General features: G+C 44.2%; 1 protein-coding gene across 1 annotated transcript in view; it reads right to left on the bottom strand.

Moving 5' to 3' along the window:
* LOC117456936 (seizure protein 6 homolog) overlaps positions 1–12,845 on the bottom strand; it is a 263,764-nt gene that overhangs the window by 17,936 nt on the left and 232,983 nt on the right. Inside the window, 2 exon segments of the mRNA XM_071205276.1 lie at positions 6,026–6,217; positions 8,833–9,027. Coding sequence (XP_071061377.1) covers positions 6,026–6,217; positions 8,833–9,027 — 387 coding nt within the window.

Genomic DNA, 12,845 nt, shown 5'->3' on the forward strand with positions numbered 1-12,845 from the left:
CCTCGAGCAATATGAGTGTTGATATGGCTGGGTGGAGTGGCCTCATCTATGCTGACATATTCTTCATGTCTCAACCAAGTTTCAATGAGACAGCATATATCAATATTATAATCTGATATTAAATAATTTACCAATATTGCTTTAGATGCTAGAGATCTTATGTTTAAGAGACCACATTTAATCTTTCTGTTTTGTTGCACTGTAGTAGTTGTTACATTTACTTTTATTAGGTTATTATATGACATCTCCATTAGGTTTTACTTTAAATTGTCCTTGGGCAGACACACACACCGCTAATATTGGGTATTTTACTGGAAAGAGCGCAAAGAAGCCTCCTGGTCTCAACTCCAGTTTGTCATGGATTAAGTCCAGAAGTGACAATTTAGAGATTGGCCTATAGTTATTTAAAATAGTTGCCTCCCCTCCTTTAAGTAAAGGCAAGACATAAGCAGACTTCCATACTTTTGGAATTGTATATGTGCTGAGGGAGAGGTTAAAAAGAGAAGTAAGAGGTGGAGCAATAAAATCTGCAGCTATCTTTAAAAAGAAAGGTTCTAAGTTGTCCGGGCCAGCCGGTTTCCTAGGATCTAACTTGGATAATGCTTCATGAACAATACCAATAGTTAAAGGAGTAAAACTGAAAGGGTTTTCCAGACCACATTGTTCAGAGTCAAGGATTGGAGCGTTCACAGAAGCAGAAGTACAGTCAGTGACAGAATCAAACAGAGAGCCACAAGACACAAAATGCTTATTAAAGCAATTTAGCATAGTAGCCCTGTCTGATATAATGCCAGATGCTGTTGTGAGGCACGGAGGTAGCTCATTTGGGATATCACCAGTGGAAATCGATTTTATGGCTTTCCAACATTTCCTAGGATTATTCAGGTTTTCTGTGGTAACTGACAAATAGTACTTTGATTTAGCACTTTTTATTTGAGATGTGAAGCTATTTCTTAGCTGCCTAAAACGTAGCCATTCTACCTCTGAGCCTGATTTCCTAGCCTTAGCCCAAGCATTATTTCTCTCATGAAGGAGACTGGACAGCTTAGCAGAAAACCAGGGATTGTTTCGTCCCTTCACTCTAAATCTACGCAGAGGTGCATGTCTATCTATAATTTTCATAAAACCAAGATAAAAATAAGACCATGCAGTTTCTACATCAGCACACAAATTGATTCTACCCAAATCAAAATCAAACAGATCATGTAAAAAACCCTGCTCCACAAAGTGTTTTTTGTCTCTCTTTGTGATAATATGTGGTTTAACCTTTTGGACCTTAGTGTCCCTAATTGTGGCTACAACACAGTGGTCACTCACATCATTAGAAAATACTCCCACAGATGAGTATTTATGTGGAACATTTGTTAAAATTAGATCAATTAAGGAGGATTTATTTGGGGACTTAATATTTGGGCGAGTAGGACTGTCTATAATCTGGGTAAAATTCAAAGAGGTACACAGGTTTTTAAAATCCTCTGACACAGAAGTTAACCAGTCCTAATTAAAATCACCAAGCAGCACTATTTCCTTGTAGGAAAGTTGTGATAACAGTTTTGCCAATGACGATAAAGAGTCCTTGACAGCCGAAGGGGCCCTGTAGCAGCCCACCACCATGACCTGTTGACCCTTTGTTACCTCAATATTCACGGCTAAAAATTCTAGCTGTTTACTAACAGATTTGGAAACCATATTAGTTACACAAAACTTATTTTTCACATAAATGGCAACGCCACCACCTTTTTTAGGCCGGTCAGTACGATATACACTGTAACCATTTATGTAAATGTCAGAGGCCAAAATGGATTTATCTAGCCACGTTTCTGATAAGACAATGACATCATCATCAGTCGAACTCGCCCAAATACGGACAAAATCTAATTTAGGTAACAGACTACGCACATTTAAATGAATTAAACCTAGCCCAGATCTAGATATAAAATCAGCAGGAGTAGCTATTTGACTAATACTGCTCGGTGGACCTGGATTTGGCTGTACATTTCCTGATAGTAACAACAATAAAAATACCAAGCACCTTTTCCTCTTAATCAACACACATACATTGTCAGCTGTTCTAGAGTCACCAGCAAACTTCGCGAAAGTGAGATTAGAGTTTAAAAAACAATTCTGAAGGACCATCGTGGCAGGCATGTGCGAAAGACAAAACATTTCCGAGATGAATGTCCGCGACAGTGCAACCAGCAATTGTTTGTGCAACACCTCCGAAACTGTACAGGGGATGTCCACTGCGGGCGGCAGAACATACCCGAATCCAGTAGATTTTTCAGGATGACTAGCGATCTTCTCCTTGTCCAGCACAGCCAAGAAAAGGCACAGCAGAAACACGACACCCGCCATTCTCCCAGTCCAGCACAACAGTATCCACGCTGTTCCCGGAGCAAGAACCATGCCAGGACAGCAGCAAGAACCAGGCAGGGAGGCAGCAGCGTAGCAACTCTCCAGGTTTCTCCGCAGTATCTCAGATCAGGCCTTCGCACCCGTAGAAGCAGAAACAGGCAGGAGCAGGCGTTCTTAGAGGCTCATCGCAAGCGTCTTCTTCCTTCAATCAACACAAATCTCACCTGAGGCCAACTCTTCAGCAGACTGAGAGAAATAGCACCAGAGCCACATCCAACTTCCAAGCATGTTTCCTGTGTTCCAACTTCAGTCCCTGGCTTCATCCTAGCAACTGTACTACATTTAACACATGTAGGCCTATTGGTACCAGTAAAGGAGGTAGGGAAGTAACCAAACATGAGACAGTTAGAGCAGGAAATAGCACCCGAGGGTGGGGAAAGAGCCACGGCTAGCTATCAAGCTAAAGTAGCTACCGTTAGCAAACCCGAAAGGAGTGTAAGCAACTGTGGAGTTACAGTCGCTAAGAGAAGGAGAGTTGTGAGTGCTTAAGCTGTAGTAACGTGTGATTACAACGTCAGGTAGCTGCCGTGATCAAGAATTGTAAAACAATCGATTAAGTTAAGATAATATAAGCTATCAGCAGCAGAACAGACACACAGGATAGCCCGAAGGTGACAATAACAACCGGAAGTGACAACACGCAATAGTGAGCATTCAGTCTCGAGTCTTTCAAGAAATTAAAGGCAGATAATTCCATTATGAATGAAAATATGTGATATTAGAGAGCGAGAGTTCCACTTTCACATCATGACACTTTGTTCCTTGCACTTATTGCTCCTGAAGAATGTTGGGAAAAGTTTTGCAATTTTTTGACATAATAGTCTTTCGCTCATGATCTCCACCTCATGAATAACAATGACCGGGGCTTGTCTTCCCCAAATTAATTTCCGCTGTCCGGTTAAATGAATTATTAGTCGTGCCATCAAACAATATGTCTCCACCTAGAAAGTAGGTAAGGCACAGTATGAGAAGTTAATGCAAATGAGGTGAATGCCTTCGAGGCTGTTTGAGGAGGAAATTACATTTTAATAAGACTGACACACTTTTAGCCAGTATTATCAGAAACAAAGAAGTGGAAGGAGGTCACCTGGTGTGACTGAACTAAATTCCATCATAATTACTGATATAAGATAAAAACAAATTACAATAATATTTAAAATACTAAACAGTTTTATTTTAAACAAACACATTTTTTCTCACAAGCTGATGTAGACAAGATATGATGTGTGTACTTGTTTACTCATGTATTGAAGTGTAGTTAAAAACCTATTTTGTGCTGATATTCAATATATTAAAATAAATGAAACACTTAATTAGATCTTCAATCTTAATTAAAAACCAGACTAATTGATTCATTTCATGGTAATAGCTTTTTAAAGGAGAACAACTGTATAATAGGCAGTATTTGTATCAGACTCAGGAAATACATTCAAAGTCTGTGGATCACCCTCTGTAAACCTGTGAAAAACCTGCCCAAGAAATTCAGGTTAGTCTATTTAAAAAGGTGCATCGTTGTTGAAAGAATTCAACAACATCTCAATAAACTGGTGCACAGTTTCACATTAAAGCCATTAATGGTGTTTAAGAGCTTAAGGGTGCGTTCACACCTGCCTTGTATAGTACGGTTGAATCGAACCCTGGTGCGTTTAGCCGCTTGGTGCGGTTCATTTGGGTCGGTGTGAACACAATCCGAGACCTCTTAAGTGAACTAAACAACCGGACTCTGGTCCGTTAAAATAGGTGGTCTCGAGGCGCTTGCTTGCGAACTCTGGAGCGGTTCATTGCTGGTGTGAACGCAGTCCGCACCAAAACATAGGAAGCGTAGTATTTACGTGTCACAAGAACGCGGATGTCTTCAAAGATCTTTAGCGAAAGAGTCTTTCAAGACATCCGTGGTTGTTTAGTTAAAGAGTGAAGCAGAATTAAGTGTTGAACAGTGTCGTAGTGACTGAGCGGATCACATGAGTGACTGACTCCGCCACTGACAGCCGACACACACACACACGCACACCCACACAGCAAACATTTCGGAGAAAAGACGGAGGCGCATCACTTCCGTGTTTTAAATTCCTGCTATGAACCATGCAATTTCTTATTTATTTTTGTGTTTGTTAATTATGGGGAATGATTATGTTGAGAGGTGGTTGGCCTGTTTATGTTTGGGGTCAGATTTTTGTGTTGACAATGTGGTTTGGAGTTTGATTGTTGTCACCTGTTGACGGTAAGCCTGGTGGGAGGGGCTGTGGGTTAATAAGGAACGGGTTGGCCCTGGAAGGGGAACTCGGGGAATGTTATCGAGAAGGCAACAGCTGGGACGTGTTCGAGAGATCGTTGCAGAGAAGGCAACAGCTGAACACGTTTACTCTCCGTGAGTGATGGACGGTCTGATTTGGAAGTTTTTTTGTTTGTTTAAGTTGTGCTGATTCGCTATTTTTTTTTTTGATGCTGAAAATAAAGTTTTGGAGCTTAACCCAAACGACTAGGCCAGTGTTTTCGGACAGACAAATAGAGCCCCGTCAGCTACATACAAGTAAGAACACCTGTCGTCGGTGAAACGCCCCTCCTTACTGCAGCATGTCTCTCATTATATGTGTTATAATGTTTTTTGACACGTTGTCTGATTATATAATCATATGCGCGAGCCGCTAGTGTCTGTTGATCTCCAGATTAACAGCAGCATGAGAATAACCTGCCGAAAGTGCCGATGCTCCATGGCGGAGGCTCTGGTAGAAATTGCCGGGATTCGCGTTTTTACCCCCTTAATGTCTGACCAATGGTTGAACAGCATTTCCGTGCACATGACTTGTGTTTAAAGTTTATAGTCCGTTTGAGTTTTGCCCGTGGGAACGCAAACCGAACCTTCTGAAAAATGAAACTATGAAACAAACTGTCGTCTGGTGCGCACCAGAAAACGGACTATTAGGTGTGAATGCACCCTAAGAAATAAGTTTTAATCCCGCCTACTATTCACACACCTGGCCAATCACCTTTCAAAGTGGGCGGGATAGAGTGATGCCAGAATGAGTCTTCAACCCGCAGCAATCCAGCTCACACTGTCCGCTCCAGCAGCGAGCCCTGCAACGTCCCGCCAACACGGCACCCAGACCCCACGCAGCATTCTCATCTGTTTGTCATTGCTGGTGTCATTTTCTGGTTGCTAACGCCATGGTAACACATAATCACTGATGTTCCGCTGTAACGGTGGTGGACTCATCAGAACAGAGTGGGCGAAATGACCAATCAGAGCACACTGGGCTCATAGGAAGGGGGGGGGGGGCAGGAGCTCCAACAAGCCGTTTAGGACAGAGGGTGAATACACGTACTTTACAGAGATGCTGTTTGAGAAACCAATGTGAGTTTGGAACATTGCACAGTATAAATCTATTTGAGTAGACCTGAACAATGGAATTATGATCAGTATAAATGGCCATGACATGGGACCTTTAAAATCCAATAGAAATTAAATAGAAAAATCGAATTGCTTTTTGTCAAGGAAGCCCTTGCGATGCTTACTTCTGGGTCAGCCTGCAGAAACACGTCACCACTCTATTGATCAGAAAGGCGTTGCTAGCTGTCAAATTCATGTTGAATTTTAGAGTCTTGTACGTACGTAGGCATTGAGGCAGCTTCTGATTCCACTTGGGGCCTGAGGACCCTCGGTTGAAGCAGGTGAGGAGACTGTTCCCAGACAGAGTGAAGCCCTTGTCGCAGATGTACTGGATGGTTGAAGCCACGGTGAAGTGGGAACCAGACAGCACCCGCCTGCTGTGCTCCACCTTCCCAGGGTCAGGGCAGGACACCACTAGAAGGACAGACCAGGAAAATAAACTTTCAAGCTACATTTTCTGTCATCTTTAGTCTCACCTAGACAGAAAGAAAGAATTCACAGTTATGAAAGAGGTAAAGATATACAGTACCAATATATGAGCAAAGTTAGCTATTATGACTTTTTTAGAAGTCTAAAAAGACTCTTGTTCTTAGCATAGGTCAAAAACACATCCTGGGAAGCAGTGCTTCAAATGAATAGACTGGAAAATGTGCATTATTGCATTATGAAAATGATCTGGCTGTAGAAATGTAATTCACATGACTGTAGATAACATCTGGATATTATAAAAGAAGCCTTGCCAACTTTGCTTACATTGGTGGTCAACAAAGAACGTTACATGCCTCTTAATTTAGTCAAATAGTGAGAATCAGGGGTCAGTCGAGCTCTGTTTGTCTGAGCCCGGTAACAGGGGCCCACTGAGGCGAGATTAGTCAATTAGTTGTGTCGCCTCCGGCATGCCTGTTCTGGTTCCAGCAGCAGGGGCCAGAAACACAGCGTGGAAGACCGCCATGCTGGAGCCCAGTTCCCCTTCTGTGGCCAGTGAGGCAACTCCCCAGAACCTCTCTCTCTCTCTCTCTCTCTCTCTCTCTCTCTCTCTCTCTCTCTCTCTCTCTCTCTCTCTCTCTCTCTCTCTCTGTGTGTGTGTGTCTTCATTTGTGTTAGAACTAGAGCTGTTAAAGTTAACGATAATAACGTGTTAACAATAATGTGTTTTAACGCCACTAGCCTTTAGCACTATAGCAGGCTGTTATGAGGCAACCTAATTTAGCTAACCGCTAAAGTCAACGGAGTGTAGCAAGGTTCCAATTGCCTTGCTTTACGATTCCTTCAAGCGCTATTCAGTTAATGGCTATTGGTTGAAGGAAAGTTGTTACATTATCGTAATGTGTTTTTGGCTTTTAGTTGGTTGTAAAACATGCTTCCACACTCAGTTGTGAGCTGTTAACTTTCAACACTAGCTCTAAACAGCTCAGAATATCCAAGTACTACAAATTGCAAATGCAAAGTTTTATTTTGAATCAAAGCAAATATTTTTATGAAATAAAATAATTTATTTTATTTGTTTTCAAATTTGGAAAGGGAATTGTAGAATTTCACTGGTGTATCAAATAAATCAAATCTGGTATCGTTGCATTCCTAAAAGTAGTTCCTGGGAGGGTTTCTTGACAATTGAGGTCATTGTCTATTGCTCTTAATTGATTTCCAATATGAATATACATATTTGAGTAAAGAAAGCATAGTTATCGACCTCAATTCTATGAGCACTTGTAGACTGAGTGCTCCTATATCTGTGCTTTGTCTGAAATCCCTCCATGATACATACCTTAAAGGGGACCTATCATGCAAAATGCACTTTTGTACGTTTTTTATACATGCATATGTGTCCCCGGTGTGTCAGGGAACTCACCAAGTGTCAGAAAATACAACCCTCTCTCTTTTCCTCCATACCCAAATCTCTAAAAACGGGGCTACAACGGAGCTGATTATTATTTGAATTTTTCTGACGTCATAAAAGGGGTGCTCCGCCTATATGTGCAACTCTCCACCTATCAGGGGAATGAGAGACCGCTCGAAAGCACTGGAGACGCTATAGTACATATGCCAGGCCTGTAAGTGGCGCTGTAGTCTGCCACAAAAGCAGAATCAGCCCTTGCAAAAACAGGGCTGGAAAAGAGCAAATAGAGCAAAATGAGGCATGGCTAAAATGCATGATCTGTTTGGTATTTTGAAAAAAAAACATGTTTTATATAGGTATGGCCCTACAATATATGTTTCAAATATAGCATGATAGGTCCACTTTAAGACTTTTAACACGCATTAGAGAGTTTATTTATAGTAAGCAATAAGTTGAGCTTTTGAACTTTCATTGTAAAACTGTATTACCAATGGTTTTCCGTATTCATGCTGATAAACAAACACATTGATGGAGATAATAATAATAATAATTCATTTATTTTATATAGGCGCCTTTCAAGGCTATCAAGGTCGCCGTAGAAACACATAAAAAACAAGATACACAATACATAACACCAGCATAAGAGACATAAACGAGACAATGCAGTACATCAATCAATCACATAACCAAATAAATAAAAACAGAGGATGTGTGATGGATAATGATCAGGGTGGATATGCGAGTGTGAAGAGATATGTTTTGAGGCGTGATTTGAAAATGGGGGGAGTGTCAGTGTTGCGGATGTCAGGTGGGAGGGAGTTCCAGAGGCGGGGTGCAGAGCGGCTGAAGGCTCTAGACCCCAAGGTGGTTAAACGGAAGGGGGGTGCAGTGAGGCTGAGGGAAGGAGAAGATCTGAGTGTGCGGATGGGTGTGTTGATGTGCAGGAGGTCGGAGAGGTACAGAGGAGTGAGGTTATGGATGGCCTTAAAGGCGAGGAGCAGAATCTTAAAAAACGATACAGGATTTGACGGGGATAATGGTAATTTGTTGCGTTTATCTAAAATGGTCTACTTGTTTGTGCTAAAAGCAAAATGGACACTCTCTGCTACTCAACAATGTGTGTACCATCTTCCCGTCTCGAGTGGATAATTCAGTGGGGGCAGTTTATTTTCTTTCTTTTCTTTGTACTGACCTCTCTCACAGCTGGGTAGGTCGCCGCTCCAGGTGAGGTCCCATTGGCACATGAGCAGCTCGGCGCCAACCACCTGATAACCAGGGTAACACTGGTAGGTCATCACGGTGCCCTGAACCAGCTCAGGGTGAGATGTACTCTTCCAGCCATTAGAGATCTCTGGCAGCTCAGGGCAGGTGTCGTTCCGAGCTACTTCTGCAGGTGTGTGTGTGTGTGTGTGTGTGTGTGTGTGTGTGTGTGTGTGTGTGTGTGTGTGTGTGTGTGTGTGTGTGTGTGTGTGTGTGTGTGTGTGTGTGTGTGTGTGTGTGTGTGTGTGTGTGTGTGTGTGTGTGTGTGTGTGTGTGTATCGGAGGGAAACAGCAAGAAAGGACATTAGGAAACGAATACAACAACATAATAACAGTCAATTTGTGTCTTTTTGACAATCACGTTGAGCTAATCGTGAAATCTTAGCTGGCTAGTTTGTTAGGACATGTGCGGTCTCTTGAGGAGGAGCATCATAACCCTAACCCTGATATTTTGGTCTTTGACTTTTTTAGGATCGCAACTAGCACTAGCTGATTAGCACTCTTCTGGATATAGAGCATTAAAGCTTGGATATGGTTTTGATTAGTTTGACGGGATGCCTTTATGGGGTGTTACCCTTCCAGCTTTTTGAATGTGCTTTCCTGGAGGGTAACTGTTACCTGATTGGCCTGTTCGATATTCTTTGACACCTGCCAATGTTGCAGTCTTGTGTTTGCATTCCACCAATGACATTCATGAATAAACTATAATAAAAGCTTCCCCTCCCTTTATTCCTCTTTGTCGATCATCAGTATTCTGCAGCCTTTCCTTGCCTCTGAATGTATTAACTCTTATCAGATATAGCGCGCTGGCCATGGCGTCGTGCTGATGGAAAGGCCCCGCCAACACAAGGGACAGCCTCGTATTGCTTCCATTCCCTGTTCCTTTCTTTCATTTTGCCCAACTTTCCTTTTTACAACCTCACTCTCCAATGTGCTGCTTAGTTTTCATTTCCATCCATCTATTGGTATTGAATCCCTCTGTAGCTGAACCATTGTAGAATTCACTGATACATTGATGATACATTAGAACAACATTGGACATTAATATTACATATTAAATAATAGTTAGCTAGCTGTTTGAACCTGCTTCCAGTCTTTACTCTGAGAAAGGCTAACCACCAAAAGATAAGTATATGGCAAAAGATTTTGAACTAATCCTCTAATAATCACTAGTCTACATTTAGTGTTGTCTATGCTTTTTTTCCCATCATCCTTTATTACACAAATAAATAAAAAGGATTAGTCTAAAGACAGATGGTGGGTAAAAAGAATGTCATTGTTATGATTTAGAAATACCTAGATTACATAATGTGACTTTATTTTAAGTTACACATTTTTATTATGCTTTTTGGGGTTTCCCCTTTCCTATAGAGCGTGTTTTTTGTGCAAGTTAATGGTCTGCAAAGGCTAAAATCACAAAGTTCCCTCCAGAGGGTTATATTTTCTTCGGTAACATGGTGACATCATTATACAACAATTGCGCCAATATTGGCTAGCGCTCCAACGTAATGTATGTGATTGGCTAAGGGGTGGGACATCTCAAAGCGGTGGACCAATCACAACAGAGTTGGCCAGCTCACCAATCAGAGCAGATGGGCTCTGGTTTCAGACAGAGGGTGAAAAGAGGTGCTGCAGCACAGACAGTATGAGAAAAATAAAGAGCTTTCTGAACAATAAAGCATGGAGACATGTCCCAGTAGAGACACTACATACAAATATGAACCTGAATATTAGAAAAAGATGTCCTCATTCACATTAATATTCATGAGACCAGCGATAACTCACTGAGAGTCCCCACAATCTCTGATGCTCATATTCCATACATGTGTGCTGTGTGTATTTCCAGAGGAAAGGATTAGGATTTGTCCTCTTGCATTAACCATCCATCCATCCATCTTCTCCCGCTTATCCGTGGTCGGGTCGCGGGGGTAGCAGTTCCAGCAGAGAGCCCCAAACTTTCTTTTCCCTGGCGACATCAACCAGCTCTGACTGGGGGATCCCAAGGCGCTCCCAGGCCAGCGAAGAGATATAATCCCTCCACCTGGTCCTAGGTCTACCCCTTGGTCTCTTCCCAGCTGGACGTGCCTGGAACACCTCCCTAGGGAGGCGCCCAGGTGGCATCCTAACTAGGTGCCCGAACCACCTCAACTGGCTTCTTTCGACGCGAAGGAGGAGCGGCTCAACTCCGAGTCCCTCCCTGATGACCGAACTTCTCACCTTATCTCTAAGGGAGACACCAGCCACCCGGCGGAGGAAACCCATCTCGGCCGCTTGTATCCGCGATCTCGTTCTTTCGGTCATGACCCATCCTTCATGACCATAGGTGAGGGTAGGAACGAAAATGGCCCGGTAGACAGAGAGCTTTGCCTTCTGACTCAGCTCCCTTTTCGTCACAACGGTGCGGTAAAGCGACTGCAATACCGCTCCCGCTGCTCCGATTCTCCGGCCCATCTCACGCTCCATTGTTCCCTCACTCGAGAACAAGACCCCGAGATACTTGAACTCCTTCACTTGGGGTAAGGACTCATTCCCTACTTGGAGTGGACAGTCCATCGGTTTCCTGCTGAGAACCATGGCCTCAGATTTGGAGGTGCTGATCCTCATCCCAGCCGCTTCACACTCGGTTGCGAACCGATCCAGTGAGTGCTGAAGGTCGCAGACCGATGAAGCCATCAGAACCACATCATCTGCAAAAAGCAGTGGTGCAATCCTTACTCCACCGAACTGCAGACCCCCCCCCCCACGACTACGCCTCGAAATCCGATCCATGTATATTACAAACAGGATTGGTGACAAAGCGCAGCCCTGGCGGAGGCCAACCCTCACCGGAAATGGGTCCGACTTACTGCCGAGGACCCGGACACAGCTCTCGCTTTGGGAGTACAGAGATTGGATGGCCCTGAGTAGAGACCCCCTCACCCCATACTCCCGCAGCACCTCCCACAGTAACTCCCTGGGAACCCGGTCATACGCCTTCTCCAAGTCTACAAAACACATGTAGACCGGATAAGCGTACTCCCAGGCCCCCTCCAGGATCCTTGCGAGAGTAAAAAGCTGATCCGTCGTTCCACGACCAGGACGGAATCCGCATTGTTCCTCCTCAATCTGAGGTTCGACAATCGGCTTGACCCTCCTTTCAAGTACCTTGGAGTAAACTTTCCCGGGGAGGCTGAGTAGTGTGATGCCTCTGTAATTGGCACACACCCTCTGATCCCCCTTTTTGAAAAGGGGGACCACCACCCCGGTCTGCCACTCCTTCGGCACTGTTTCCGACTTCCACGCAACGTTGATGAGACGTGTCAACCATGACAGTCCCTCAACACCCAGAGCCTTCAGCATTTCCGGGCGGATCTCATCCACCCCCGGGGCTTTGCCACTGTGGAGTTGTTTAACGACCTCAGTGACCTCCCACCGGGAGATTGGTGTTGATCCCCCGTCATACTCCAGCTCTGCCTCTAACATAGAGGGCGGAGTTGTCGGGTTCAGGAGTTCCTCAAAGTGTTCCTTCCAACGCCCCAACACTCCATCAGTTGAGGTCAACAACGTCCCATCCTTACTGTACACAGCTTGGATGGTTCCCTGCTTCCCCCTCCTGAGGTGTCGGACAGTTTTCCAGAACAACTTTGGTGCCGCCCGAAAGTCCTTCTCCATGTCTTCTCCGAACTTCTCCCACACCCGCTGCTTTGCCTCGGCCACGGATGAGGCTGCTGCCCTTCGGGCCTGTCGGTACCTTGCAACTGCCTCGGGAGTCCCCCGGGATAACAAATCCCTGAAGGCCTCCTTCTTCAGTCGGACGGCTTCCCTGACCACCGGTGTCCACCAGGAGGTTCGAGGGTTACCGCCCCTTGAGGCACCTAGGACCTTGAGACCACAGCTCCCCACCGCGGCTTCGGCAATAGAGGCTTTGAACACCGACCACTCTGGTTCAATGTCCCCAACCTCCAC

Source organism: Pseudochaenichthys georgianus, chromosome 13, assembly GCF_902827115.2.
Source record: "Pseudochaenichthys georgianus chromosome 13, fPseGeo1.2, whole genome shotgun sequence".
Lineage (NCBI taxonomy): Eukaryota > Metazoa > Chordata > Actinopteri > Perciformes > Channichthyidae > Pseudochaenichthys > Pseudochaenichthys georgianus.